At 49.7% G+C, this 24,746-nt stretch overlaps 1 protein-coding gene and 2 long non-coding RNA genes across 10 annotated transcripts in view; 2 read left to right on the top strand and 1 right to left on the bottom strand.

The window, feature by feature from the left end:
* Positions 1-2,311: 2,311 nt before the first annotated feature.
* On the bottom strand, positions 2,312-15,936 carry LOC129550530 (uncharacterized). Its single transcript, XR_008684853.2, has 3 exons — positions 15,799-15,936; positions 10,536-11,088; positions 2,312-5,796 (listed from the first exon to the last, which is right to left on the bottom strand). It is a non-coding gene; the product is annotated as an uncharacterized LOC129550530 (long non-coding RNA).
* On the top strand, positions 12,240-19,083 carry NKX2-1 (NK2 homeobox 1). 4 transcript variants are annotated; one of them, XM_055418264.2, is made up of 3 exons: positions 12,240-12,527; positions 16,115-16,500; positions 17,428-19,081. In XM_055418264.2, the coding sequence occupies exons 2-3, from the start codon at positions 16,128-16,130 to the stop codon at positions 18,165-18,167; spliced, it is 1,113 nt and encodes a 370-aa protein (XP_055274239.1). In that variant the 5' UTR covers positions 12,240-12,527; positions 16,115-16,127; the 3' UTR covers positions 18,168-19,081. The 4 variants fall into 4 exon arrangements, with proteins under 4 accessions (XP_055274239.1, XP_055274235.1, XP_055274236.1 ...); XM_055418260.2 differs by lacking the exon at positions 12,240-12,527 and adding an exon at positions 14,554-14,978; XM_055418261.2 differs by lacking the exon at positions 12,240-12,527 and adding an exon at positions 15,071-15,426 and having other exon boundaries at positions 17,428-19,083.
* A 2,492-nt stretch (positions 19,084-21,575) lies between these two features.
* LOC148774512 (uncharacterized) overlaps positions 21,576-24,746 on the top strand; it is a 46,629-nt gene continuing 43,458 nt past the window's right edge. Inside the window, exon 1 of one of the 5 annotated variants that reach the window (XR_016035616.1) lies at positions 21,576-22,305. This is a non-coding gene — a long non-coding RNA (uncharacterized LOC148774512). The remainder of the gene's footprint in view (positions 22,306-24,746) is intronic. The other 4 variants (XR_016035617.1, XR_016035613.1, XR_016035615.1 and 1 more) reach the window with 4 other exon arrangements.

Raw genomic sequence — 24,746 nt, forward strand, 5'->3', positions numbered from 1 at the left:
GGACGACAGAGGATGAGATGGTTGGATGGCATCACTGACTCGATGGACAAGAGTTTGAGTAAGCTCCGGGAGTTGGTGAAGGACAGGGAAGCCTGGCGAGCTGCAGTCCATGGGGTCACAAAGAGCTGAACACACCTGAGCGACTGAACGCTATCTTGGTGCGTGCATGTGTGTTAAGTCGCATCAGTTGTGTCCGACTTTGTGACCCCATGGACTGTAGCCTGCCAGGCTCCTCAGTCTGCGGGATTTCCTAGGCAAGAATTCTGGAGTGGGTTGCCATTTCCTTCTCCAAGGGATCTTCTCAACCCAGAAATCAAACCCACATCTCTTATGTCTCCTGGATTGGCAGGCATGTTCTTTACCAGTAGCACCACCTGGGAAGGCCAATCTTTTAGTCCTGTGACATTGCCTTTCTTTCCAAGGCAAACTTTCCTTTGACAGAAAGCCGGAGGTGTCCACTGAATCTATTTAACTTGCTGAGAACCAACCTCCAAACTCTCCTGCTTTTACATTCTTTCCAGGTACTGTTTTCTGCTCAGCTCCTTGGAATCTCTCCCATGCACCAGCATTTTGAGAATTGGGTTGTGATTTGAATAGCATTTAAATGTAAATTATGGTCTTTCCTCTCCATACCCCAAGTCCTCTGCAGGGTTCTTCTGTCCTGGAATTTCTCTAACGTAATTTTCCAGATGTTTTTGCAGCCTCTAACTTCATCCTCTAATGCCTCAATCTGAAAACACTGGGCTTTTCAGCCCTGTGTGTGACCTGAGTAGTGCTCAGTAAAATAGACTGGTAAACTTGATTTTCATGCAGTGAGTGGTTCCATTAAGGACTGGAACCCCCTTCAGTTTCTGCCTGCTTTTGATCACTTTGCCTTCAAATATAATTACATGTGTGTATCTGTGTGTGTGTGTGTGCATTGTCAAGAGTTTATTATTGTTATCTGAGACTTAGTCTGATATAAGCTACTTTCCATTACCAGAATCAGAACTCCTATTCAAGAATATACACTTAAACAAGCTTTTAAGATGATTATTTTATACTGTAGTATTTGGGAGCTGCTGTCTTAGATAAACTTCTGTGTTTAACTTTATCCTTTAAAAAGTCATCTTCACTGCCAAAAAGAATTTAAACTCCTTAGGTACATAAGTCACATTCCTTTTAATGGTGAAAGTAAAGTCCTACAAACATAACTGTGCTCTTCCCCACAATGTGTTCCTTGTTACTACATTTTCCCAAAGGGCCTGGAATCTGTTAAAAATAAGAGAGCATGGTAGGAGAGTGGGAAGAACACAGTGTGGTCCTTGGTTGTTAGGTTTTAAATGTGATAATGCCTATGGTGCATGCACGAAGTCGTTTCAGTCGTGTCCAACTGTTTGCGACCCTATGGACTGTAGCAAGCCAGGCTCCTCTGTCCATGGGATTCTCTAGGCAAGAATACTAGAGTGGGCTGCCATGACTTCCTCCAGGGGATCTTCCTGACCCAGGAATTGACCCCTTGTAATGCCTATGGTACAGGTCCAATAATATCAAAATTGCCCTAGAAAATCTTATAAAATGGTGACAAAAATTTCTGCATGTAACTTGATACAATAATTTTTATGCACATTAAAGTTTGAGAACTACTGAGCTAGACAAAAAGGGTAATTCAAAAAAATTATCTAAGCAGTGAGTGGACATTCAAATTATCCTGCTATCAAAATAACTACAAAATTAGGAGACATAAATGGAGGGGCAGGGAGAGAATTCCTAAACTTCCCTGTTTGTCTAGGCTGTGACTTCTCTTGTGTTTTAGTCTGTGAAGTGAAGTGAAAGTCACTCACCGTGTCCAGTCTTTGCGACCCTTTAGAATTCTCCAGGCAAGAATACTGGTGTGGGTAGCCTTTTCCTTCTCCAGAGGATCATCCCAACCCAGGAATCAAACTGAGGTCTCCTGCATTGCAGGTGTATTCTTTACCAACTGAGCTATCCGGGAAGCCCTTTAGACGGTGACATGCTGGCAATCAAAACTTAGCTCTGCTACTTACTAGCTATATAATCTTCAGTAATTCACTTAACCTTTCTGAAACTTGGTTTCCTCATCTATAAAGGTTGGGAACCATTCTCTTAAAATATGAATGCCAAATTGACCGGAACATTTCTTAGGATATTTCAGAAGAAAGGGTCCAGGACTTTCAATTTATCTAAGAGTACTCCGCAAGCTTTGTTCTCAAAAGACCCAAGCAAACTCATTTCTGATTGGTTTAGATTCAATCTATATTCTCCTAAAACTTTTTAAAAATAATTTTATTTAGTTATTTCTTTTTGGCTGTGCTGAGTCTTCGTTGCTGCATACGGGTTTTCTCTAGATGCAGCAAGCAAAGGCTGCTTTCCAATTGTGGTGCTTGGGCTTCTCGTCGCAGTGTCGCCACTTGTTTTAGAGCACAGGCTCTAGGGCATGAGAACTTTAGTAGCTGCGGTACGTGGGTTCAGTAGTTCTCGTCGCAGTGTAGCCACTTGTTTTAGAGCACAGGCTCTAGGGCATGAGAACTTCAGTAGCTGCGGTACGTGGGTTCAGTAGTTGTGGGTCCCGGGCTCTAGAGCACAGGATCAATAGCTGTGGCACATGGGCTTAGCTGCTCCACTGCATGTGGGATCTTCCCAGATCAGGCATCAAACCTGTGTCTCCTGCATTGGCAGGTGGGCTCCTCAGCACCGAACCACCAGGGAAGCCCCAATACTTTGTTTTTAAAGGGAGCAACTTAAACATATGGTAACTTTTTGAAAACTTAGAGTTTCCTGCTCACTTTCCCAAAAGAATGCAACTTGGTGGATAATTTATAAGCGACTTGGGCAACAGAAGAATAACCATGATCATGACAATTACATCCTGGAAAAGGCTTAAAATAACGATTATAGAATGTCTAGCTCTGATCTATACCACCTGCTATTCTGGAAACACTCAGGGGCAGGTATATAATTTCCATATAGGATACAGTGAGAGAGGACAATCCTGTGTGCCTTCAGGCAGATGGGAGGCAGGGCCATGAACTACACTTACACAAGGTAATAAAAATAAACTTGCCATATCAAAAGCTGGAAGGAGTTTTTAGAGATTGCTGGGAAATAGGTGAGGCCCTGCTAAGGCTTCTCTCTTTGTGCTTTCCTTGGAAACAATGGAAGCCAGAAAATTGTGAAGCAACATCTTTAAAATATTGCAAGAAAAAAATACCGCACACCTATAATTCTACACCCAATGAAAATATCTTCAGAAAATGGAGATTAAAATAAAGACATTTTCAGATATGCAGAAGCTGAAAGAATTTCTCACCATTAGACCTGCACTACAAAATATGTTTAAATTATTCATGCAGAAGGAAAATAATACCAGGGGGAAGTATGGATCTACTGAAGAGTACCCGAAATAGTAACTACGTGTGATATAGGAAAGTCTTTTTCCCTTAGTATTTATATCTCATTAAAAGATAATGGACTGTGTAAAACAAAGGCAATAAACATTTACTATGGAGATTATGATATACTTAGAAGTAAAACATATGATGGCAATAGCATAAAGGCTAGAAAGCGAAGGGCTGGAATTATGCATTTGTGAGGTTCTTATACTACACATAAAGTGGTGTATCATTTGAAAATATATTTGAAATAAATTTGAAAATAAACTGCAGTAAGTTAAATCAGCTGCTGAAATAAAACAACAAAAATTATAGCTAAGAAAGCCAAAAGAAGGAGATAAAATGGAATCATAGAGAATACTCATTTAATCCAAAAGAAGACCAAAAGAGGGAAAGGGGAACAAAGGAGCAGTCTCAGATAAAATACAAACAGTAAGATGGTCAATTTAGCCCCAACAATAGCAATAATCACATTAAATGCAATTGCTCTAACTACTGCAATTAAAGGCAAAAATTGTGGAGTTGGACTAAAAGGAAGACTCAACTATATGCTGCTTACAAGAAACCACATAACTATAAAGGCTAAAAGTAAAAGAAGGAAAATAGATCTATGATGCTAATACTAATCAAAGTAAAGCCATAGTAATATCAGAAAAAGAAGAGATTAGAACATGGAATAATACCAGAGATTTAAAACGTTCATTTCATAAAGGTAAAATGTTGAATTCAAGAGGACATAATAATCCAAAATTCAAATTTTTTTGAACCTAATAACACAGCTTCAAAATACATGAAGCAAGAGCTGATAGACCTGTAAGGAGAAAACCCCCCAATTTTATAGCTGAAGATTTCAATACTGCTATCTTAACAATTGATAGAACAAGTAGCTGGAATAACAGTAAGAACACAGAAGATTTAAATAATACTATCAAGCAAATTGACCTAATTGACTTTTATAGAACACTCCACTCACCTTTAACAAAGTAAACATTCTTTTCAAATGTACTCATAGATTTACCAAGAGAAATCATATTCTGAGCCATTAAATGTCTCAGTAAAAACAATCCGAGTCACACAAAGGAAGTACACTACTTTGATCACAGTCAAATCAAGAGTACGCAGAATCACAGCAGATTACAAGAGAAATCAGCAAGAGCAAGATCGCTGGGAAATCCTCAAATGTTTGAACATTAAGGAATATTAATCTATGTAACCCAAGTCTCAAAGAAGGGTTCAAAAGAGAAATTAGAAAATATTTTAACTGATTTGAATAATGAAAGAAGAAACACAGCCTATCAAAATGTATAGGATACAGCTGAAGCAGTGCTTATAAGGGAAATTTGCACTACTAAATGCCTAATTAGAAAAGAAGCTGTCTATAGTGGGCTGAATTGTGACTTCCAAAAAGATAATGTTCACATCCTAGTCCCAAGAACTTGTGAGCATTACCTTATTTGGAAAAAGAATCTTTGCAGATATAATTAAGGATCTTGAGATGAGGATATCATTATTTGGGTGGGTTCCAAATGCCATTATAAGCATCTTTATAATAGAAAGGCAAAAAGAAGCACATTCAGAGAAGTCCATCTGAAACAGAGACAAAGATCTAAGTAATGTATTCAGAAGCCAAGGAATGCCAGCAGTCATCAGGGGTTTGAAGAGGCAAGGAACGGAATCTCCCCTAGAGACCCTAGAAAGAACACAAACCTGTTAACCCTTGATTTCAGACTTCTGGCCTGCAGAACTGTGAAAGTAAAAAGTTTTATTCTTCTAAGGCTCCAAGTTTGTGGTAATTTTTTTACAGCAACAAGAGGAAACTAATATAGTCTCAAATTAGTGACCTCATTTTCCATGTTAAGAAACTGGAAGCACACTGTTAGCAGAGTAAAAGAAATAACAAAAGATGAGAACAAATCATTGAAATGGGAAACACAAAATCAATACAAGGAAATCAATGAACCCAAGAGTGGAGTCTTTGAGGAGATCAGTAAAATTGAGAGACTCCTCAAAAAAGAGAGATGGAGGGAAGACGCAAGTCACCAATAACAATAAAAGAGGAGATGACATAACTATAGACCCTACAAATATTAAAAGGATAATAAGGAAATAGCTTCTATGAATAATTTTACTTAAGAAACTTATATGAAATGTATACATTCATTGAAAGACACAAACTACCAAAGGAAGATCATTCAGGAAGAAATAGGTAATTTGAATATCTGTTTTCATAATACACATATATAATCTTCCCACAAAGGAAGTTTCAGGTCAGATGACTTCACCGGTGATGTCTACCAAACATTCAAGCATTTGAGGATGACATACAAGTTCTTCACAAATTCTTCCAGAAAACTGAAGATGAAGGAGTATTTTTCAACTTGTTCTATATAGCCAGCCTCTGAAACTAAAAATAGACAAAACCATTACAAGAAAACTATAGAGTAACGTGCTCATGAACATAGATACAAAAGTTCTTAAGTAACATTTAGCAAATTAAATATGTATAAAATGGGTAACACATGATGACCAAGTAAAATTTATCTCAGAAAGGCAAGATTGGTTTAACATTCAGAGATCAATTAATGTAATGCAACAGATTAACAGACCAAAAGTGAAAAGTCAAATGGTCTTATCTCAAGAGATACAGTAAAAGCACTGGACAAAATCCAGTATCCATTCCTGACATAAACTCTCCAGCAAACAAGAACAGAAAAGAACTCCTTTAAACTGTTGAATGGCATCTACATACAGCCTATGGCTAACATCATGCTCATTGACAAAATATGTCATTTTGACATCTCACCCAGCTGTTTCTATTTACCTAAGACAAATGAAAACATCATGTACAACATAAATGTTTATAATATCATTTTTGTAATAGCCCCAAATTGGAAATAACCCAAATGTCCATCCATAAGTGAATAGATATAGCATATTTGGTATATCCATACGATTATTACTCAGCAATGATAATAACAACAATAGCAATAATAATACACCAACCTATAGATGCATATAGCAACATTGATGAATCTCAAAATCATTACACAAAGTGAAAAAAGCCAGAAAAAAGAGACTGCATACTGTGTGGTTCCATTTATATATAACTCTAGAGAATGATAACTAACCTATAGGGACAGAAAGCCACTAGTCTGCTTGCCTAGTCATCAATATGAGAACAGGGAGGAATAAAAGAGAAGGCTTACTCTAAGAGTCATGAGAAACTTTGGGGATTCCATAGGTGTATGCTGCTGCTGCTGCTAAGTCGCTTCAGTCATGTCCGACTCTGTGCGACCCCATAGACGGCAGCCCACCAGGCTCCTCTGTCTATGCGATTTTCTAGGCAAGATTACTGAAGTGGCTTCCATTGCCTTCTCCGTCCATAGGTGTATACATACATCAAAACATCTAATTTTACACCGTATACATGTACAGTTTATTGTTATACTTCATAAAACTATATAAAATGAATAAGACTGTGAAAAGTTTAGAGAGAGTAGAATGTGAAGGGGCAGGTAGTAGGCAGAAAGAAATTAGTCTGGAGAGAGAAACTGGCCTGTGTCCTATGGACAGGTTTATGGAGTAGACTGTGGTGCAGTGCTGTGCTAAGTCACTTCAGTTGTGTCCAACTCTTTGTGACCTGTACAGACTATAGCCCACCAGGCTTTTCTGTCCATGGGATTCTCCAAACAAGAATACTGGAGTGGGTTGCTATGCCCTCCTCCAGGGGATCTTCCCGACCCAGGGATCGAACCCACATCTCATGACTCCTGCATTGGCAGGTTGGTTCTTTACCACTAGCACTACCTGGGAAGCCCATGAGTAGACCAGAGAGAACCTAAGCAGACTGGCAAGAGCCTAATGGTAGAGCCAAGAGCTGAGTGATTTGGCAGCAGATGATGAGCCCTGTTGATGAAGGCAGTGTAAGGAGAGACGAACTGGTAATGAAGAAGTGGGGCTGGATCTGAGAGACACTTCAAATATGGAATTGATATAGCTTTATGACCAGTTGCATAAGGGAGAGGAAAAGGTACATAGTCGGATATATGTCTTGGAAGCTGCTTTAGACTGAATTTTGTTCCCCTAAATTCACATGTTGAAACACTGACCTTCGATGTGACTACATGTAGAGATAGGGCATTTAAGAAGTAATTAATGTTAAATATGTTAACTAAGGTGGGGCCCTGACCCCATAGAACTATAGCCTTCTAAGATGAGGAATGAATAGAAATCTCTCTCCATCATGTGAGGACCTGGTGAGAAGGAACGGGATGCTAGCCAGGAAGAGTCTTCCCCTGAAATTGAACTCTGCAGAACCTTGATCTTGAACTTTCCAGCTTCTAGAACTGTGAGGAAATTAATTTCTGTTGTTGAAGCCAGTCTATGGTATTTGTTATGGCAACCCAAGAAGACTAACACAAGCTTTTTTGGGGGGGGAGGGTTGTGAGCTTGGTGGGGGGGCGGTACAGATATGTTCATACTGCTCACCTAAATCAAGAACACAGAAGGTGAAGCAAGTTGGCGCAGTTGTGAGTTCAGACTGGGTTATGTGTTCACATGAGGACAAAACCATTTAGGATATAGGCCTGAAGCTCTAGAGAGATTGGCTAGAGGTACGTATTAAGGATGGGCTTCTCAGGTGGAGCTAGTGGTAAAGAATCCACCTGTCAATGCAAGAGATGTAAGAGACATGGCCTCGATCCCTGGGTTGGGGAGATCCTCTGGAGGAGGGTACAGCAAGCCACTCCAGTATTGTTGCCTGGAGAATCCCATGGACAGAGTCTAGTGGGCTGCAGTCCATAGGGTTTCAAAGAGTCAGACATCACTGAAGCAACTTAGCACATAGCACGCACATATTTAGCAACCATCAGCAATAGGTGGCAATTGAAACCATGGAGATGGGTATACAGTAGGAGCAGAAAGGACAACAAGGGAGAGGAAATGGCCAGAGACAGAGGAGTATAACAATGACTCGGTGGTGACTCTAAAGCCAATGAGGTAATTTTGAAAAGAGTGAATGCTAACAAATGCTACAGCACACGGGACATATTTCTGGGGACATGTTAAGTGTCTGGCATGACCCTTTTAAAATCAAGGACCCTACAGTCTAGCTGAAAAAGAGAGTACAAACGCATATGAAACAATGAGGAAATCATTCAACTAGGGTAAATTGTCAGTGTAACAGAGAAGTGCAATGAAGTTTCGTCCATTTATTCTACAAACATGTTGAGCTCCTACTGTGTACCTGACTTTAGCTGTTGGATGAGGCAATTGGGCTTTTTATTAATAAAAAGAAGGGCATGACTGAGTTACAGAGGTGTGAATAATGATACTCTGGATAAATGGAATAGACGAAAACAGAATAATTTAGGTACATAGGGAGTGATGGAGAGGATCCAGTCTTGACAAGAGTCCAAGGAGAGGACAGTAATAGGGGAGAAAGCCTGGCTGGCTAGTTTGTGTCAGAGATTAGAAGGCTGGGGAGGGGGAGTGCCCACCCTAGTATAGCTTGTCTCAGAAGTATTCTTGCTTCAGTATTTTTTAGGCACTAAGCACCTGGTGGGAGGAGAAGGGGACGACAGAGAATGAGATGGCTGCATGGCATCACCGACTCTGTGGACATGAGTTTGAGTGAACTCCGGGAGTTGGTGATGGACAGGGACGCCTGGCGTGCTCTGATTCATGGGGTCGCGGAGAGTCGGACACGACTGAGCGACTGAACTGAACTGAACCTGGTGCCTAAGCACCTGTTGCAGCACACTAAGCTGCAACAGTCAGTAGGGCCACTGCTTTCTACAGGTTTCAGACATGCAGAAACTTCAAGCCTCTTCAGTTCAGTTCAGCCGCTCAGTCGTGACCGACTTTTTGAGACCCCATGAATCACAGCACGCCAGGCCTCCCTGTCCATCACGAACTCCCAGTTCACTCAACCTGGCCACCAAATACGTGTCCAACTGCTGTCGTGCATGGAGGGGGAGTTTTCATAACGAGCTTCTCAGGCAAAACTTAAGAAGAGGGCTTTTTTGTATCAAAGCGCCTTCCATGGTCCTTTCAAATAGTGGGTGTATTGAGGCTGGGTGATCCCAAGAGTCGTTTTTAACCTATATTGCAACGGCTTTGGCAACCAGACATGTGGTCAGATAGATAATACAGTGAATAGTTAGGTAGACAAATTCGTGGCGGACGAACCACTATCAATCTCTGGACATGACCAGTCAGTCTTGGGCGGAACTATCCACAGTAACAAAGCATCCCCAGTAACAAAGCGTCCCCAGGACAGCCCTGGGGATACAGTTCTCCCGATGGACGGAAGAGGGCGCTGCGGATCGTCTCGGTCTGCCACTGTCAGAGCCAGACCTAGAGTCCTGGGGCGCGAAGGGGAAGCCCGCGTGGTCAGGTCCCGGAAAAGCCTCGGGCTGCAGACGTCTCCCCGCGAGCGCCTGGGGTTGTGCTTCGGCTCCCCGAAACTGCCTGAGCCAAGTGTTGGGGGCGGGGAAATGGTGGAAGGTTGGAGAGGAGAAAGGACCAGAGGAAGGAACCCCAGCGCTGCTGGTGACTCCGCTGGAAACGCGAACGCTCAAAGCCCATGGGAGCACACCGCTGGGGCGGCGGTTTGGTTGGGAGACAGAAGGTGGAAAAAGCTGCGGGTTTCGGCCATCTAAAGCTGACTGCGGCTGCATACGGGGCCGGCGGGCGAGTCAGCGGTGCCTCCATGAGGATCCTTCCCGAATCTTTCTGGTCTCAGGTCTCAGCGGCAACTGCAAAACTTTCCTTCGAGCTGCCCGCGCCCTAGAGCGAGTCCGCGAGTGTCCGTCTCCCTACTAAGGGAAGCTTAATAGGGGGCTTCCCGTGTCGGTCCAGAGTGGGATCACCACCATCCTCTCTCTCTGCCTGTTCAAAGGCCTTTAAAGAGTAACGAAGAAATGGGAAGAAACGGAAGCCGTTTCGATTTGGAGCTCGGGCTCGCTCCTGAGTCTACCCCTGCGCGCCCTACATTGGCTTTGCAGAGTCTCCGAGCAGCTGCAGGCCCGCAACCCCCACATCCCACCCACAGCATCTCCGTTTTCCTCCTTTCAAAGAGTGCTGCTAGCGCTGGGTTCCCCACTCCCGCTTTGTAAACCAGACCCCAAATTTTCCCCTTACCCCAGACTCCTTCCCGCCAGGGGGCGCCCCCGGAGTTAGTGGAGAGGTCAGGGGCTCTGACATTAAAGTTGAATCTAGGCTTGCACTGTGTGACAGGAACAGAAGACGGTTTCAAGACCACTGGTGTCGACTTCAGAAGGGCCAGACCTGACAGAAGAGGTTTCTCTGACATCAAAGACCTGAGGGTGGAAGTCTCCTTTTCTCCTGGCAGGTGCTGGCCTTCACAGGCGCAAACTCGCCTCCCATTCCCACCCCAGAAGGCTGGGTGGTATGCAGGGAAGGGTTGCACAGGAACCTCGCAGGGACGTCCTAGGGTCATCCACCTCCTCTCTCCTGCCCTCACGACCTGCCCAAAGGCCACGGTTGAAGAGAGCGTTCCAAAAAGAAGGCTACCCTCAAAGACCCTAGATGGTCAAGGCGAGATGGAGAGCAATAGAGAAATCTCCAGATTTCTTCTTCGCCCCGCGTCTGCGAAATCCTCCTGCGGAAAGCCGCCAGACTGCCGCTCACTGTGACTTTGAGCAGATTCTCCGGAGGTTCTCCATCGTGGTGCCTGGAGAAAGGGGGGCAGAGGGGCCCTGTGAGATCCTTCAGGGAAAGGAAGACGCCCCCCGCCCCAGGGGTCTCCCGATCCTCTCTCGGTTCCTTGCACCTCCGAGTTGGAGACCAGCGACCTCCAGCGCTCGGCTGCGTTCCTACCTTCTGCTCCCTGAGCAGGGTTGCCTCGACGGCACCCGGGAACCCAGCTCAGCCTGGCTCGGGAGTCTGTGCCTGTCTAAGGAAGACTCGCCCGCCTCGGGCCTGGGCTCGGGAACAGACGAGGGGTCGCGAGCTTCATGCCAAGAGACTGTTTCTAGAAACCCAAGACTCAGAACCAGAAGTAATAACCCTTTCCGTGTGCTAGCGAGTTTTACAGTTTACAGACTCACGTGCATGCCTAGCACAACCCGAGAGCTACATCGGACAGGTTATGACCATTTTTGCAGCTCAGGAACCAGGTGCTAAAATGCTTTATTTCCTTAATTCGACATTTTTTGAGGCACTGAAGGACTGGAGGATAAATAAAGCAAGGACTTGCCCTTGAGGAGGGTGGAGGGAGCTGAAAACAACACCCTAGCTTATTTTGGCCCTGAAGGCTCCAGACGTCCACAAGAGCCATACTACATGGCTGGAAAGTGGCAAAACAGGCTGGAACCAGGACTTCTGAGTTTCTATTCCAGAGCTTTGCCCACGCCCCTGAGGGCTTCAAGATCAGGAAATGGTGCAGACACACACACAAACCTTCCTTAAAACCCTTTCTATCTCGGTGGAAGCCGGAAGTAACATTTGTCACAAAGTAACTACATATTATTTGAGGGATTTGTTAATTTGTAAGCTCGTGTAGTTAGGAACCGCATCTAGCTGATTTAAGGCTGAATTTTCCAACGTAGCAGGGAGCCTGGGACAGAGCCCACACTCAATAAGTTTATTTGTTGAATGAATCACAGATTGCAGTAACTCCGGGCAAAATAATCCGGAATAAGCCCGATCGGGAAAGAGGGTCTCTCCCTGCCCTAGGGGAAGCCGGAAGGACCATGAAGGGAATTAGAAAACTGGGGGAGGGGAGAAGATAGGCTTTCCTATTTCATCATCCCCAACCTGGTGAGAGCTACAGAGCCGGTGTTAGGCTTCTGTGTGAGCCCTCTGTCCTAAGTACTCAAAGAAGTGGTGCAAGAGGAAAGGAAGGGCGTTTCTCTTCGGCCAGGCGGGTGGTGAGCAAAGACCGATGGCAATTTAGCGAGTCCCCGGCCCGGCCTGGGCCTGCATCCCCAGGGCTCCTAGATCCTGGTCTGAGCCGCAGACCGCAAAGCAGAGCGCGGTCGAGATTGAGGCGGATACCGGCGGCCGCCCCAGGGAAAACTCCTTGAGAGGCCTGACATCCGCCTTGCTCTGAGCCTGCCCCACCGTCCCACCTTGGCTGAAAGATGAGGGAAGATGCGCGGGCCCTACATGGTGAACTCGGATTCCCAAGTATCCCCTAAAGAAACTGCTGGCGTAACTGCGGTCCGCCCTGTTTAAGATGAGTCGGTGGAGTGGGGAGGCCGACTAAAAGAGAACCCTCTGGTCAGAAAGAGGCATTGGGGCCAGGTGAGGGACTCTGAAGGCTTTCACTTGGACCCTCCCGGAGATAAGGATATCCGCCTTTTCCCCACAAGACGGCTTATTCTTGGCAGCAAAGCGCATCTGGGGAAAGGGGTGTGTGTGTGTGTGTGTGTCTGGGGAAAGGTGTGGAGGTGTGTGTGTATGTGTGTGTCTGGGGAAAGGTGCGGAGGTGTGTGTGTGTGTCTGGGGAAAGGTGCGAAGGTGTGTGTGTGTGTGCGTGTAGGGGCAGAAGAGGCAGGTGCCTCAAGATGCTGCGAGGGCCCAGGCCAAGTCCAGACAAGAACTGGTGCTAGCACGGGCAGCACAATCTCGGCTGCGGCAGGGAGGGGGCGGGGAACAGGGACCCTTCCCCTCCACTCCCTCCCTGGAGCTCCCGCTCAGTGCCCGAACCCAAAGCCTGTCAGCTACCTAAGTGGCTCTGAGTCCTTTCCCTACAGTATGCTTGGGGTGGGGGCGGGGAGCTGTCAGCCACCTGCCTGCTTCGGAACTGAAATCTGCGAGGGGAGGAAGGCCTAGGAGGCATGGCTCAAGGGCTGCGGAAGATTCACCCAGCTAGTACTTTCATGTGCCCTGTCTTACTTGGAGCTTACAAAAACCTGGTAAAGAATGACCTCCATTTCTAAATTGGCATTGAAACCAGGAGAGACTACAACGTTCTATACCTAGTATTTCTTACGTTTAGTAATAATGTAAAATAATGGAGAGGGAGGAGAGAAGACTCGAGACTCGGAGACCCATCCCACCTTGGCATAAAGACCCTAGTTGAGGCGCAGGCCCAGTGCTGGGGGCTGGCCTGCACACAAGACCTATATTCAGTTTTGTCTGCTCCCTACAGTGTTGTCCTCTGTCCTTTCACTTGGACCCAGCTTCATCCTTTTCCCTCCTCGCTCCCTGGACTTAGGCACCACTTTGACCAAGGCGCCCTCGATGGGAGTCTGAGTCCTTCTTGAGAGCGCCCCCCAGACAAGACTCCTGGTGGGAAGGGCAATGAGCCGATCTGGCACCCGTCTTTCGAAGCATTACTGAAGAGTGCTGTCTTGACCCCCGAACTCCTGCTTGCCTGCCCCAAAGAGGCCAAGGGGGCTGGGAAACATGGTCCTGTGCGGTAGGCAGGAGATGGGGTGCCCTGAGCTTTCTCTCCTCTCTTTAGGAATATAGGTAGGGAGGAAACAATGTTAGCATGTAAGTTAGCTTTGTATTGAAGAAGTGCAGTTCTAAAGGGGAGGATTGAAATCTTAAAAAGCCAATAAACAAGTTTCCTTAGTACAATTGCTATTAATGGAAAAGGCATCTAACCTGCTGAATTAAATCGTTCAAAGCGCCCTTTCATCATCAGGAGCTCCTCTACAAGGAAGGAAAATAAAATATGAAAACAAAAACCCAAATTGAGAAGCCTCCTTAACCGGCCCCCGCAGTGTCTTGGCGGCCCCTGTCAGACCAGGGAGCGCTCCGCCCTCCCAACCCCTAGCGCGGAGAAGGAGGCTGAAACAGCCGAAGAGAAAAGAAAACAGAATAAAAACAAAACGTTTAAAATCCAAGAGGAAAAGTCGGAGCGGGTCTCAGGATCTGCACGGCGGAGGGCTCGGCTCCGTGGTCCACTCTGCTGGAGGCCGGGGCCTGGCCGGAGCCGGGCGGCGGGTGCCTCCGGCCCGCCCGCCTGCTCGAAAGCGCAGCCTACAGCTCCTCCTCTCCAGGCGCCCAAGGACCCTCAAGGCGCGGGGCTCACACTTGAAGCCTGGGAACGCGCAGACAGGAAACCCACTTCCTCCTAAGCAGTTTCTTGCTAGCCGGCTGAGAGGCGCCCAATTGAAACAGAATGATCCTCATCTACTAATATCCAGCGTGGCCACAAAGCGACTGGCCATTTACGCCGCCACTTTAAACAAAGATATTTGGTTATTCCCGGGAAGCAAGTGCACTTTTGCATGGCTGAGCTCCGGGTGGAGGCAAGCCTCAGCCCAGCCTCCCGCCAGCGGGGCTGCTCACGCCGGGGGATTCGCCCCCTCCCGGCCGGCTAGTCCAGCCGGGGTTCAGGCTCAGTCCCAGCCGGCAACAGGCGAGCCGGTTCTCACGCCGCTCCCCGCCCGAGGCCTCCCCGAAGCATCTGAGGGGGAAAAACAGTCTGACCCCGAGCTGGGGTGCTGGGCTGTGATGTCCTCGGAAAGTCAGCTCACGTCCCAGACCTCCCCGTGTCTGGACTATGGGAGAGGGTCGGGGACACCAGGTTTGTTCGAGGTGGAGCAACTTCAGCGAGGTCCCTTCGCGTGAATTCCCGCAGCTTCTCAACTCAGGCGGCCAGTGGTGGGTCCTTGCCTCAGCTGGGGGTGGGGGTGGGGAAGCATAGCCCCGTGGGGGCTGGGGGGCGGGGTGGGCATGGGGCCGAAGGCCCTGGGCCTCTGAGAAGACCCTGAGCTGGGGGGAAGGGGGGACGCGGGGATCTGGGACAGCCTCTCGGCGGCAGCCGATCCCCCCTAGCTCAGCGCCCCCTCCACCCGCTGGGATTCTCTCCCGGGTAGGGGGGAAAGGGGGCGGGGAGCAGAGGTGTCCTTCTGACGGCGGCAGAAGAGGCAGACAGACTGACAGACAGGCAGACCAACAGTGCGGCCCCGGGGTACGGCCCCTGACTCCTGAGCTCCTTCGGTGGCGACTGGGGCTCGGCGCCGCGAAGCCAGATGTGGTCCGGAGGCAGTGGGAAGGCGCGGGGCTGGGAGGCCGCGGCGGGAGGGAGGAGCGGCCCCGGCAGGCTCAGGTGAAACCCCCACCCCGTCCTCGACCCACTCCCCGTCCCCGCCCCGGGAGCCCCGACCGAATGGGAAAGTGGTTCACTTTGTAACTCCGCAAGTTGGTTGCAAAGCAGCATTCACCTTCCTTCCTCCCCAGCAGCCCTCCTCCTCCTCGGCTACTCCCCATCCCACCTCTTGCCCTCCCCTCTCTCGGTTCCCTCCTCCTTTTCCTCCCCCCACTCCGCACCCCCCCTCCCGCGCGCCAGCGTACCCCTCAAAAATGAGGGTAGGGGGTCCGGGGGAGAAATGCTTTGGGTCGCGTCTCTGCCTCTCCCTCTGTCTCTCTCTCTCTCTTTGAGACCTAAAAATCCTGACAAGTGAAACTTAAAGGTGTTTACCTTGTCATCAGCATGTAAGCTAATTATCTCGGGCAAGATGTAGGCTTCTATTGTCTTGTTGCTTTAGCGCTTACGCCCCGCCTCTGGTGGCTGCCTAAAACCTGGCGCCGGGCTAAAACAAACGCGAGGCAGCCCCCGAGCCTCCACTCAAGCCAATTAAGGCGGACTCGGTCCACTCGGTTACGTGTACATCCAACAAGATCGGCGTTAAGGTAACACCAGAATATTTGGCAAAGGGAGAAAAAAAAAAAAAAAAGCAGCGAGGCTTCGCCTTCCCCCTCTCCCTTTTTTTTCCTCCTCTTCCTTCCTCCTCCAGCCGCCGCCGAATCATGTCGATGAGTCCAAAGCACACGACTCCGTTCTCAGTGTCTGACATCTTGAGTCCCCTGGAGGAAAGCTACAAGAAAGTGGGCATGGAGGGCGGCGGCCTCGGGGCTCCGCTGGCGGCTTACAGGCAGGGCCAGGCGGCACCGCCGGCCGCGGCCATGCAGCAGCACGCCGTGGGGCACCACGGCGCAGTCACCGCCGCCTACCACATGACGGCGGCGGGGGTGCCCCAGCTCTCGCACTCCGCCGTGGGGGGCTACTGCAACGGCAACCTGGGCAACATGAGCGAGCTGCCGCCGTACCAGGACACCATGCGGAACAGCGCCTCGGGCCCCGGATGGTACGGCGCCAACCCAGACCCGCGCTTCCCCGCCAGTAAGTGAGGCCGCCCCACCGCGGGGCCGCGGGTTGAGCGCAGGAGGCGCGGGGAAGACCCGCCGGGAAGGCGCGGCGCCTGCTGGCTGCGCGCTGGGCATCAGGGGTGGGCGGCCGGGCAGTGGCGCCAAGGAGTCGGGTATAGGAGCTGGGGAGTCTGCCCTGGTTGGGCTGAGGGGTCCAAGAAGAGGGACTCGGTAGCCCTGGGGTCCTGAGGGCAGGAGCTGGTATTTGACTTTTGCCAGATGCGGCCAAGTGGCCGCTCTCCTCCGGCGCGGGAGAGCGCGGAGACAGGCGTCCCCCCAGCTAAGAGAACCGGGATGAGCAGAGCTCGGAAAGGCGCGGCCTGGCCGGGAGGGAGGGTGCCCTGCTGGGGCGCGCTCAGGCCCCGAGCCTGGCCCACTCTCCAGGCTAGGCAGGTGGGAGGGCGCGCGGCTCCAGACGGGGTTCTTAATGGGCCGAGCTAGTGCCCTCACCGGGCTGACAGGAGACAGCGGCCAAGGCACAGAGTCTAGGGTCTCAAGCTTTCGAAAGTGAATACCTCCCTCTCCCAAGCTCCCAAAGCTGGGTGTCTACCGTTAGACCCCGGCTCCTGACCTGAGCCGTTTGCTGCCGGCTAACCCCACGAATCCGGAGGGCTGGGCAGGAAAGGAACAGGGAAGGCGTTCTCCACTCCGCTTTTTTGGGTAAAGCACTGAGACTGAGGGAGGTAGCCGGTGTTGAGGCGGGGAGCTCTCCAGTAAACCCCCTCGACGGCGCGGCCTCGAGGCAGGCGCCGGCGATCGCCGCGACTGGGCCTCTCAGGGTGGAGGCGACCTAGGTGAGAAGGGCGCCGTCGGGGCGGGCCGGGCTGGCCAAGGGCGCAGGCGGCAGGGGTGGTCTGGCCCGGCCCGGCCCCTGCCGACGCTGTGCGTTTGTCGCTTACAGTCTCCCGCTTCATGGGCCCGGCGAGCGGCATGAACATGAGCGGCATGGGCGGCCTGGGCTCTCTGGGGGACGTGAGCAAGAATATGGCCCCGCTGCCCAGCGCACCGCGCCGGAAGCGCCGGGTGCTCTTCTCCCAGGCGCAGGTGTATGAGCTGGAGCGACGCTTCAAGCAGCAGAAGTACCTGTCCGCGCCGGAGCGCGAGCACCTGGCCAGCATGATCCACCTGACACCCACGCAGGTCAAGATCTGGTTCCAGAACCACCGCTATAAGATGAAGCGCCAAGCCAAGGACAAGGCGGCGCAGCAGCAGCTGCAGCAGGACGGCGGCGGCGGCGGCGGCGGCGCGGGGTGCCAGCAGCAGCAGCAGCAGGCGCAGCAGCAGTCCCCGCGCCGCGTGGCCGTGCCGGTCCTGGTGAAAGACGGCAAGCCCTGCCAGGCGGGCGCCCCCGCGCCGGGCGCCGCCAGCCTGCAGGGCCACGCGCAGCAGCAGGCGCAGCAGCAGGCGCAGGCCGCCCAGGCGGCCGCGGCAGCTATCTCGGTGGGCAGCGGCGGCCCCGGCCTGGGTGCCCACCCGGGCCACCAGCCGGGCAGTGCGGGCCAGTCTCCGGACCTGGCGCACCACGCCGCCAGCCCCGCGGCGCTGCAGGGCCAGGTCTCCAGCCTGCCCCACCTGAACTCCTCGGGCTCGGACTACGGCACCATGTCCTGCTCCACCTTGCTATACGGTCGGACCTGGTGAGAGGACGCCCGGCCGGGCCTAGCCCAGCGCTCTGCCTCATCGCTTCCCCCTCCTGCCCGGTCACACACCACCAACCACCCGCTACACCCTGCGCTTCGACTTTTCTTAAGAACCTGTCCCGTTGAGACCAAGGGAAAAAAACACAAAGACCAAACTGCTGGACGTCTTTCTTTTCTTTTTTTCTAAAATGTGCAGGATTTTTTTTAAAGAAAAAAACGAAAATAAAACAACCAAGCGAATCCAATTCTTCTAAGGAGTCTTTAAACAGAGGACATAACAAGAACCGCTTTGGGGGTGTCTTTGGGGGTGATTCAAATGGGTTTCCCACGCTCGGGCGGGACGTAGTTTGGAGAGGGCTCTTCGCTGACATGGCTCTGGACGCTTAAGATCGAAATCTTCACTCTGGGTACACCGTGCCAGCAAAGTGGACTCACTTGTAAATACCGGGATTTCTTTGAAGGGGCGACAGGGGGCTGGGGAAAGGAAAAGACAGAACCCACTTGCCACTGACACAAAGGAAATGCCCCCTCCTGCCCCCTCTGGCCACCCAGGCTCAGCTGAGACCGGCCCTGGTTAAAATCGTTTTATGTTTGATGTGAACTTGTAGTCGTAAAACGCTGTCAAAAGTTGGACTAAACACTTAGTTTTTAGTAATCTGTACATTTTGTTGTAAAAAGCAAAAACCAGTCCCCATCCCCGTCCCCAGCCCATCATATTTTTTATGGGCCAAGACAAATCTGTGTATATTATTTGGCAGTTTGGTATTTGCAGCGTCAGTCTTTTTCTGTTGTAACTTATGTAGATATCTGGCTTAAATATAGTTCCTAAGAGGCTTCTAATAAATTATACAAATTAAAAGGATTCTTTTTCTGATTAAAAACCCCATCTTTTGTTTGGTTTTGATTTGGCTTTAAACAGCATTTTTTGGTGGTAGGGGGAGTGGCTCAGCATTGGCCTGACAGGATTCGAATTGTGTGGGGGCTCAAAGGATCCTGAACCAGTGAAGGAGGCTGAGACCAGAGTCTTTGCCCCATGGGAAGAGAGAGTTTTGTTCTGCTTCTGAATTAAGTAGAACCAAACCTTGAGCAGTCTTGGGATTCGGCGATAGAGAGTAGAAAAGCTAAACTACTTCCACCAGGAGGTAAAAGAAAGAGAAAGACACCAAAGGACTAGTTTTCAAAGCCAGACTTCTGTGTCTTAAAACCGCAGAAGTATCTACTGTGGTCTCATACAGCTGAGCCAACGTGTTAAAACAGTCGGCCTTGGACATTCCATTTTTAAAGAACCCTGAATAAACAATTATTTTTATAGACGGATCATCCCTGTAGATTTCAACATTAATTCTTTATTTCTAATCCTTGGCAGAGCCTCCTTGGGACTAGGATGTGGTGGGAGACTGTTTTTGAGAAAGTGGGGAAGTCATGGGTTTCGTCTCTGCTCTGAAACAGCTATACCCCCCCGCACAGGCTGCGCAGCAGCTTCTCATGGCTTCCTGGGCCTGGAAAGGTGTCTGATTGGGCTGCTGGCCTTAGGAACACCCCTGGCAGGGCTATCTGCTCTTTGTTTCAAGATTTTCATCTCTGGACTCCTGGTTTCCTTAATCTTTGTAGTAAGGAATCTTTCTTCTGTCCCCAACTCTCCACCTCTCCCCCATCGCATCCCCCCTCAACATCCACCCCTTGGAGAAAAAAAAAATCTTTGACCTCTCTTCCTACCTCTAATTTCTCAGTCTCTTTGGTACTCTGATATAGCTGTTGGGGAACTCTTAGTTGCTCTGGGGAGGGGAGGAAGAAAGAGAGGTGTAGACAGAAATGGTAGTCCCTAGGTAATCTGTTGCTCCTTCTGTGTCATATCTGATGAACCTACGGGAAAAGTGGCCGAGTGCACTGTGGACAGGGCCCCTCCCAGCACTTTTCTCTAGGCCTGAAAGTGTTTGAGTAGGGGGAGGGGATTGATTTGTATTTGGCATGTACTCATTTATCGCCTAGAATTTCAACTTTCTTTTTTCCTGTCTCGCGTGCCTCTACCTTTTCTTCCTCTTCTTTTCAGCTCATTCTGACTCCATCTCTGTCTTCCTGGATCGCCACCCTCAAGCCCCAGTAACTTGTAAGGAACATGCGGGGTGGGGGTCGGGGTAGGTACTTGCTGGCACCAGCAGTCCTCTCTGTTGACTTTCTGGGCACTCTTTTCCTCTGGTGCCCTAACTGCTGTGGATGAGGACGGCTTCCTCTCTCCTGTCTGGCTGCTGAGATACTGTTTTCAGTATCTAGAAGAGACTCAGAGATTTCAAGAGGGTGACTGGTTGGATCTAGAGGGTGTGCTGGTTGGGAGAATTCTCATCAGGCCTCACATTTTGGAAAACAAAGGAAGATCTGGAAAGGTTGAACACTTGTGTTGGAATGGGCAGCAGTGGCCCCCGGGGCAGTTTGTGAAGGTGGTTAAATCACCCAGCTCAGTCCCGGCCGGTCAGGGGAGATGTTACAGCTAAGGTCTGAATTCTGTGGGGTGGGAGCTTACGCTCGACCTGCCCCCACGCCCAGCACACGAGCGTGGAAGGGGCGGGGCTGGCAGCGCCTGAGCACTGCCAACGGGGGCTGCCCCACCCCACCCCAACTTGCTGCGGAGCGGGCCCCCGAGAATCACAATTCTAGTGAGCTAGGGCTCTTCTCAGTCTGATCACCCTTGCCCTGGATGGAGTTACTACCAAATATGTTCTTTCCCCTCCCCGCGCCCCCGCCGTCTAGAGCTGACTTAATTTGGAAGTCTGTTTACTGGTTCCGGGAAAAAGGCGAACCGAGCCGTGACTGCAGACGGGACCGAGACGAACAGGGCCTTGGCCGCTTCTCTCCGTCGGTCACGCGGGGTCCACGCACTCCGTTCCTGGCCGTGAGACTGCTGTAGCTTCAGGAAGCGGCCCTGGAAGGCAATCCGAAGCGTCTCGATAGGGAAATGGGTGAGCGCTGGGCGAAGTAGAACACCAAAGACTGGAGATACACGTTACTCTCACACCCCATCAGCCTCTGCGATCTTTCGTCCTCTTCAGTCATGACCTCCCCTAAGTCTCCAGCATCTCTGTCCCGGGGAGCTTCTGGTCTCCGCTAAGATGAACTCAGCTTTCTGGGGATGTCCCTAATGGGGAAACTTGCCAACGCGTGGGGGCCGCGCAGTTTGCCCCCAGATCCGGGAGAAGCTGAGCGCCGCCACCTAAGCACCCCATCCATCCCGAGGTCCCGACTGCTGCTGCGGGAAATGGGGGAGATTTTGCAGAGGGCATCCCACCCCCCACTTCCTCCTGTTCCCCACCCCCAACCCCGCCATGTAAACACGAGGACTTTCTCGAGAGTCTTGGAGAGCGGCTCTAGTGGCTTCTGGGCCTGAAACCCCAGGCTTGGCTTGTTTGATGTTTAGCATCCCAAAGCGACTCCCCCACCCCCGCCCCAGCCTGGGAGCCCGGAGTTGTGGGTCGGAGAGGCAAGAAAGCAACCCTCTCAGCTGGCCTGGCCGGGCTCGGGGGCGGCGTGAAGATTGGGACAGAGATGCTCTGAGCAGGAAAGCAGGGGGAGCCCGGCCTGCCGCCACCCTCCAACAAGGACACAAGCTGGAGTCCTCCAGGCCCAGTAGGCGTGAGGGGGCAGGGAATGCGTCAGCAGCCCGGACACAGGCTCTGGGACCGGGGCCGGCTCGGTGGGAAGTAACTCGAGGGCCCAGGAGTGAAATCAGAGCCAGGCCAGAGCCGACTCCTTGAGAAACGCTCCCCAACTCCTGGAGGCGGGGGAGGCCCCGCGCGCTCCAGTTCCAAGGGACTCGCCGGAGGCAGCTCTTCTTCCCCCTGCTTCAGGGCTTGGCCTTTCTAAGGGCAAGACTGGCTCGGGGGCCTTCCAAGGGGTTTGAAATCCTCCCGGGGCGGGGACAGGCCTAGGGCTGGCACTGAGGTGGCCGATTTTGAGACGCCAGGGAAGAAGTCTCAGACGTGAGAGGCCGCACACTCTCAGAGCGCGCTTGCGGGCGTCTGGGTGCGGATGAGGGGCCTTCTCCAGTCGCGAGTGCACAAAAGGTAGCGCCGAGTCTCTTCTCAGGCGACCCGAGCTAAGAGGAAAGGAGAGCGGGGTTTTCTGACTCCCAACTCATTAGGGACCAGGTAAGGTCAATGCTTTCTCTATTATGGCTTTATCTTAAAAGCGGGTCAATTTAAGATAAGGAGGGGGGAAGAATCCAGGATCTGTGTGAACCATGCTGATAAAGACTGACCCCTTTCCTGAACTAAAAGCAAGCCAGGCAGACATTCATTTTCTATAAACAAGAGAGTTGTGAGAAGCTGCCTTGAATTCTGATCTGATGCCACCAGCCTCTCTAGACATCGCTCTCCCTTCCCCACAATGATTGGTGTGTGTGTTGGGGGTGGCGGGGGGAGCCAAGTGATAGAGGATATTATTTGCTGAGAACTAGAAAGCCTGTTGAGAAATGTGAATCTGAGATGATGTGGCTCTTGGGCATGGTTTGCCAGCTGGTTTGTTGCAAATGCTGCTGTCTTTCAGAATGGATGGAAAGCGACAGCCTCGAGTATTGGGAGGGATGAAACTGAATGTGTTCCTTGATCAGTTCCCCGTTAGAGAATACTGGATACCACCTCCCTCTGGCCCTCCCTGCCTTCTGACTGATGTGCCTGTGGTTGTCCAAATGTATTCTGTGACTTGGGGCCACCCTCTGTGGGCCTCAGTTCGGGGCTTCCACCTCAACTTGGAGCACGGAAAGTTTTCTGATGTCTCTTTGGCAGGTAGCTTCAGGAGAGTGTCCTGTTCACCAATCACCCTCTGTGGCAAGCCTGTCCGTCCAAGTCGCTGAAGGAACCGGGTGTGGATAGGACTGGAGGACAGAATATGTTTATTGAAGGGGAGGACCAGGGTCTGAATGTCATCTTCCCTCCCAGTAGTTGTGTTCCTAAACTTTCCTCGATGATTCTCAAAGAAACAGAGGAGGAGCCAGACTCAGCAACTTGACAGCACAGCTTATGCCTCCTCTGAAGCCACAGTTGGAGTGGCTGGATGCATTTCTTTCTGATAGTGACCTAATGCCCTACTCGGAGGGCATCTAGGCACAGCCCCAGGTTTCTCACTTGATAATGTTTGCGATTTGGTCTCTGCTTCCTAAACGTATATCATCTTTGTTATTAGCTGAGTTGTAACAAAGTTTGGGAAAGGGTGAGATTTAAATGGACTTTCTTGTTTTATTTCTCTTTTAGTTATTTGCAGGACACTGTTAGTGGAACAAACATTAAAAAGAATCACAGGCAGTAACAGACTTTGTTAAAGAGGGTTCTTTTATCCAATACTATATTCACATCTGACTGTCTACTTGTACGTAGGCTGCATAAGACAACCTGTCTGAAAAAAGAAGATCCCTGTCTATGTATGTATTATAGATATATATGTACATGTGTATGTATCTTATATATCTATTTCATAAGATCTTCAAAAATAAAAAAATTAACATAAGATTTTCTTAGTAGGGGATCTTACAGAACCCATTAAATGTAAGAAAGTTGAATGTATTTACTATCTCAAGGAAGAGGTCACATGAAACTGAGTTTTCCTTAAGAAAATCAAGTAAACCAAAACCCTCGTTCGTTTTTTCCCACTTTAAATTGGAATATCAATTTATTTTCATGTCACAGAACTAATTATTTTGGAGGAAAATATTAAAATTTGTCCTTAAAGAAAATGAACTTGTTACCTGAGACACACAGCTGTAGATGAGACTTCTTGAAGCAATCTACAACAAAAATTGTTGTCATGTGCTTCACCTACGTTATCCACTAGGAGAAGTCATTAGTATGAACACCGTTGCCAGCTAACAAAAACAGATGGAAACGTTGCTGCCCCTAGTTTGCTGCCCCTAGCAGTTCCCCCTCTTCTGGCCTTCACAGAACACTGGAAATAAGAGGGCAGGTCTGAGTCTGACAACAGAAAGACAAACTTTCCCTCCTCCTTTCCCCCATTTTGTACATCTTCTACATTTCCGGTAGTCCAGTTTTTGATTGCTACATGGAATTGTCAGTAACACCTGGCTGTCGGTGAAGTGTTAAACTTTGCATTTCTAGGGTTTGGGGTGATTGTTGATGATGTCATTTCTACGAAAGATGTCAGGACCTGAAAAGTGTCCTTGGATACTCTTTTCTGGGTACTACATTCTGGAGCCATTCTGTGGGAGAGTCACCCAGAATGGCCCAGCCTCCACCTTACCTAGCACCAATGTTGTTGTGTGAAGCTGTCCAAAGCTCTAGGAAAACAAGAATTTATTTGGTCTGTGTGCTACCGATTTACCTGATCTGGGCACACACAAGGCTAGGTGTGTATGTGTGTGAGCACAGATGTAAAAACTGGGAATTACCGTAATGATATGGAGGACTAAGAGCTGGTTCCCGTAAGTTGATTCCTCTGCCCTCGGAGACCAGGGCAATGGTTTAACAAATCTGGCTATGGCTGTGTATAGAGAGAACTTCTAAGTTCGGTTCCCTGAGGTGCCCCCAAAGCACCAGGTTTCTAAACAGACTTTTTCAGGCAGGTTTTTCAGAGGAGACGC

The sequence above is a fragment of the Moschus berezovskii genome, chromosome 21, assembly GCF_049115385.1.
Source record: "Moschus berezovskii isolate FMDL1 chromosome 21, NW_MosBer_1.0, whole genome shotgun sequence".
NCBI lineage: Eukaryota > Metazoa > Chordata > Mammalia > Artiodactyla > Moschidae > Moschus > Moschus berezovskii.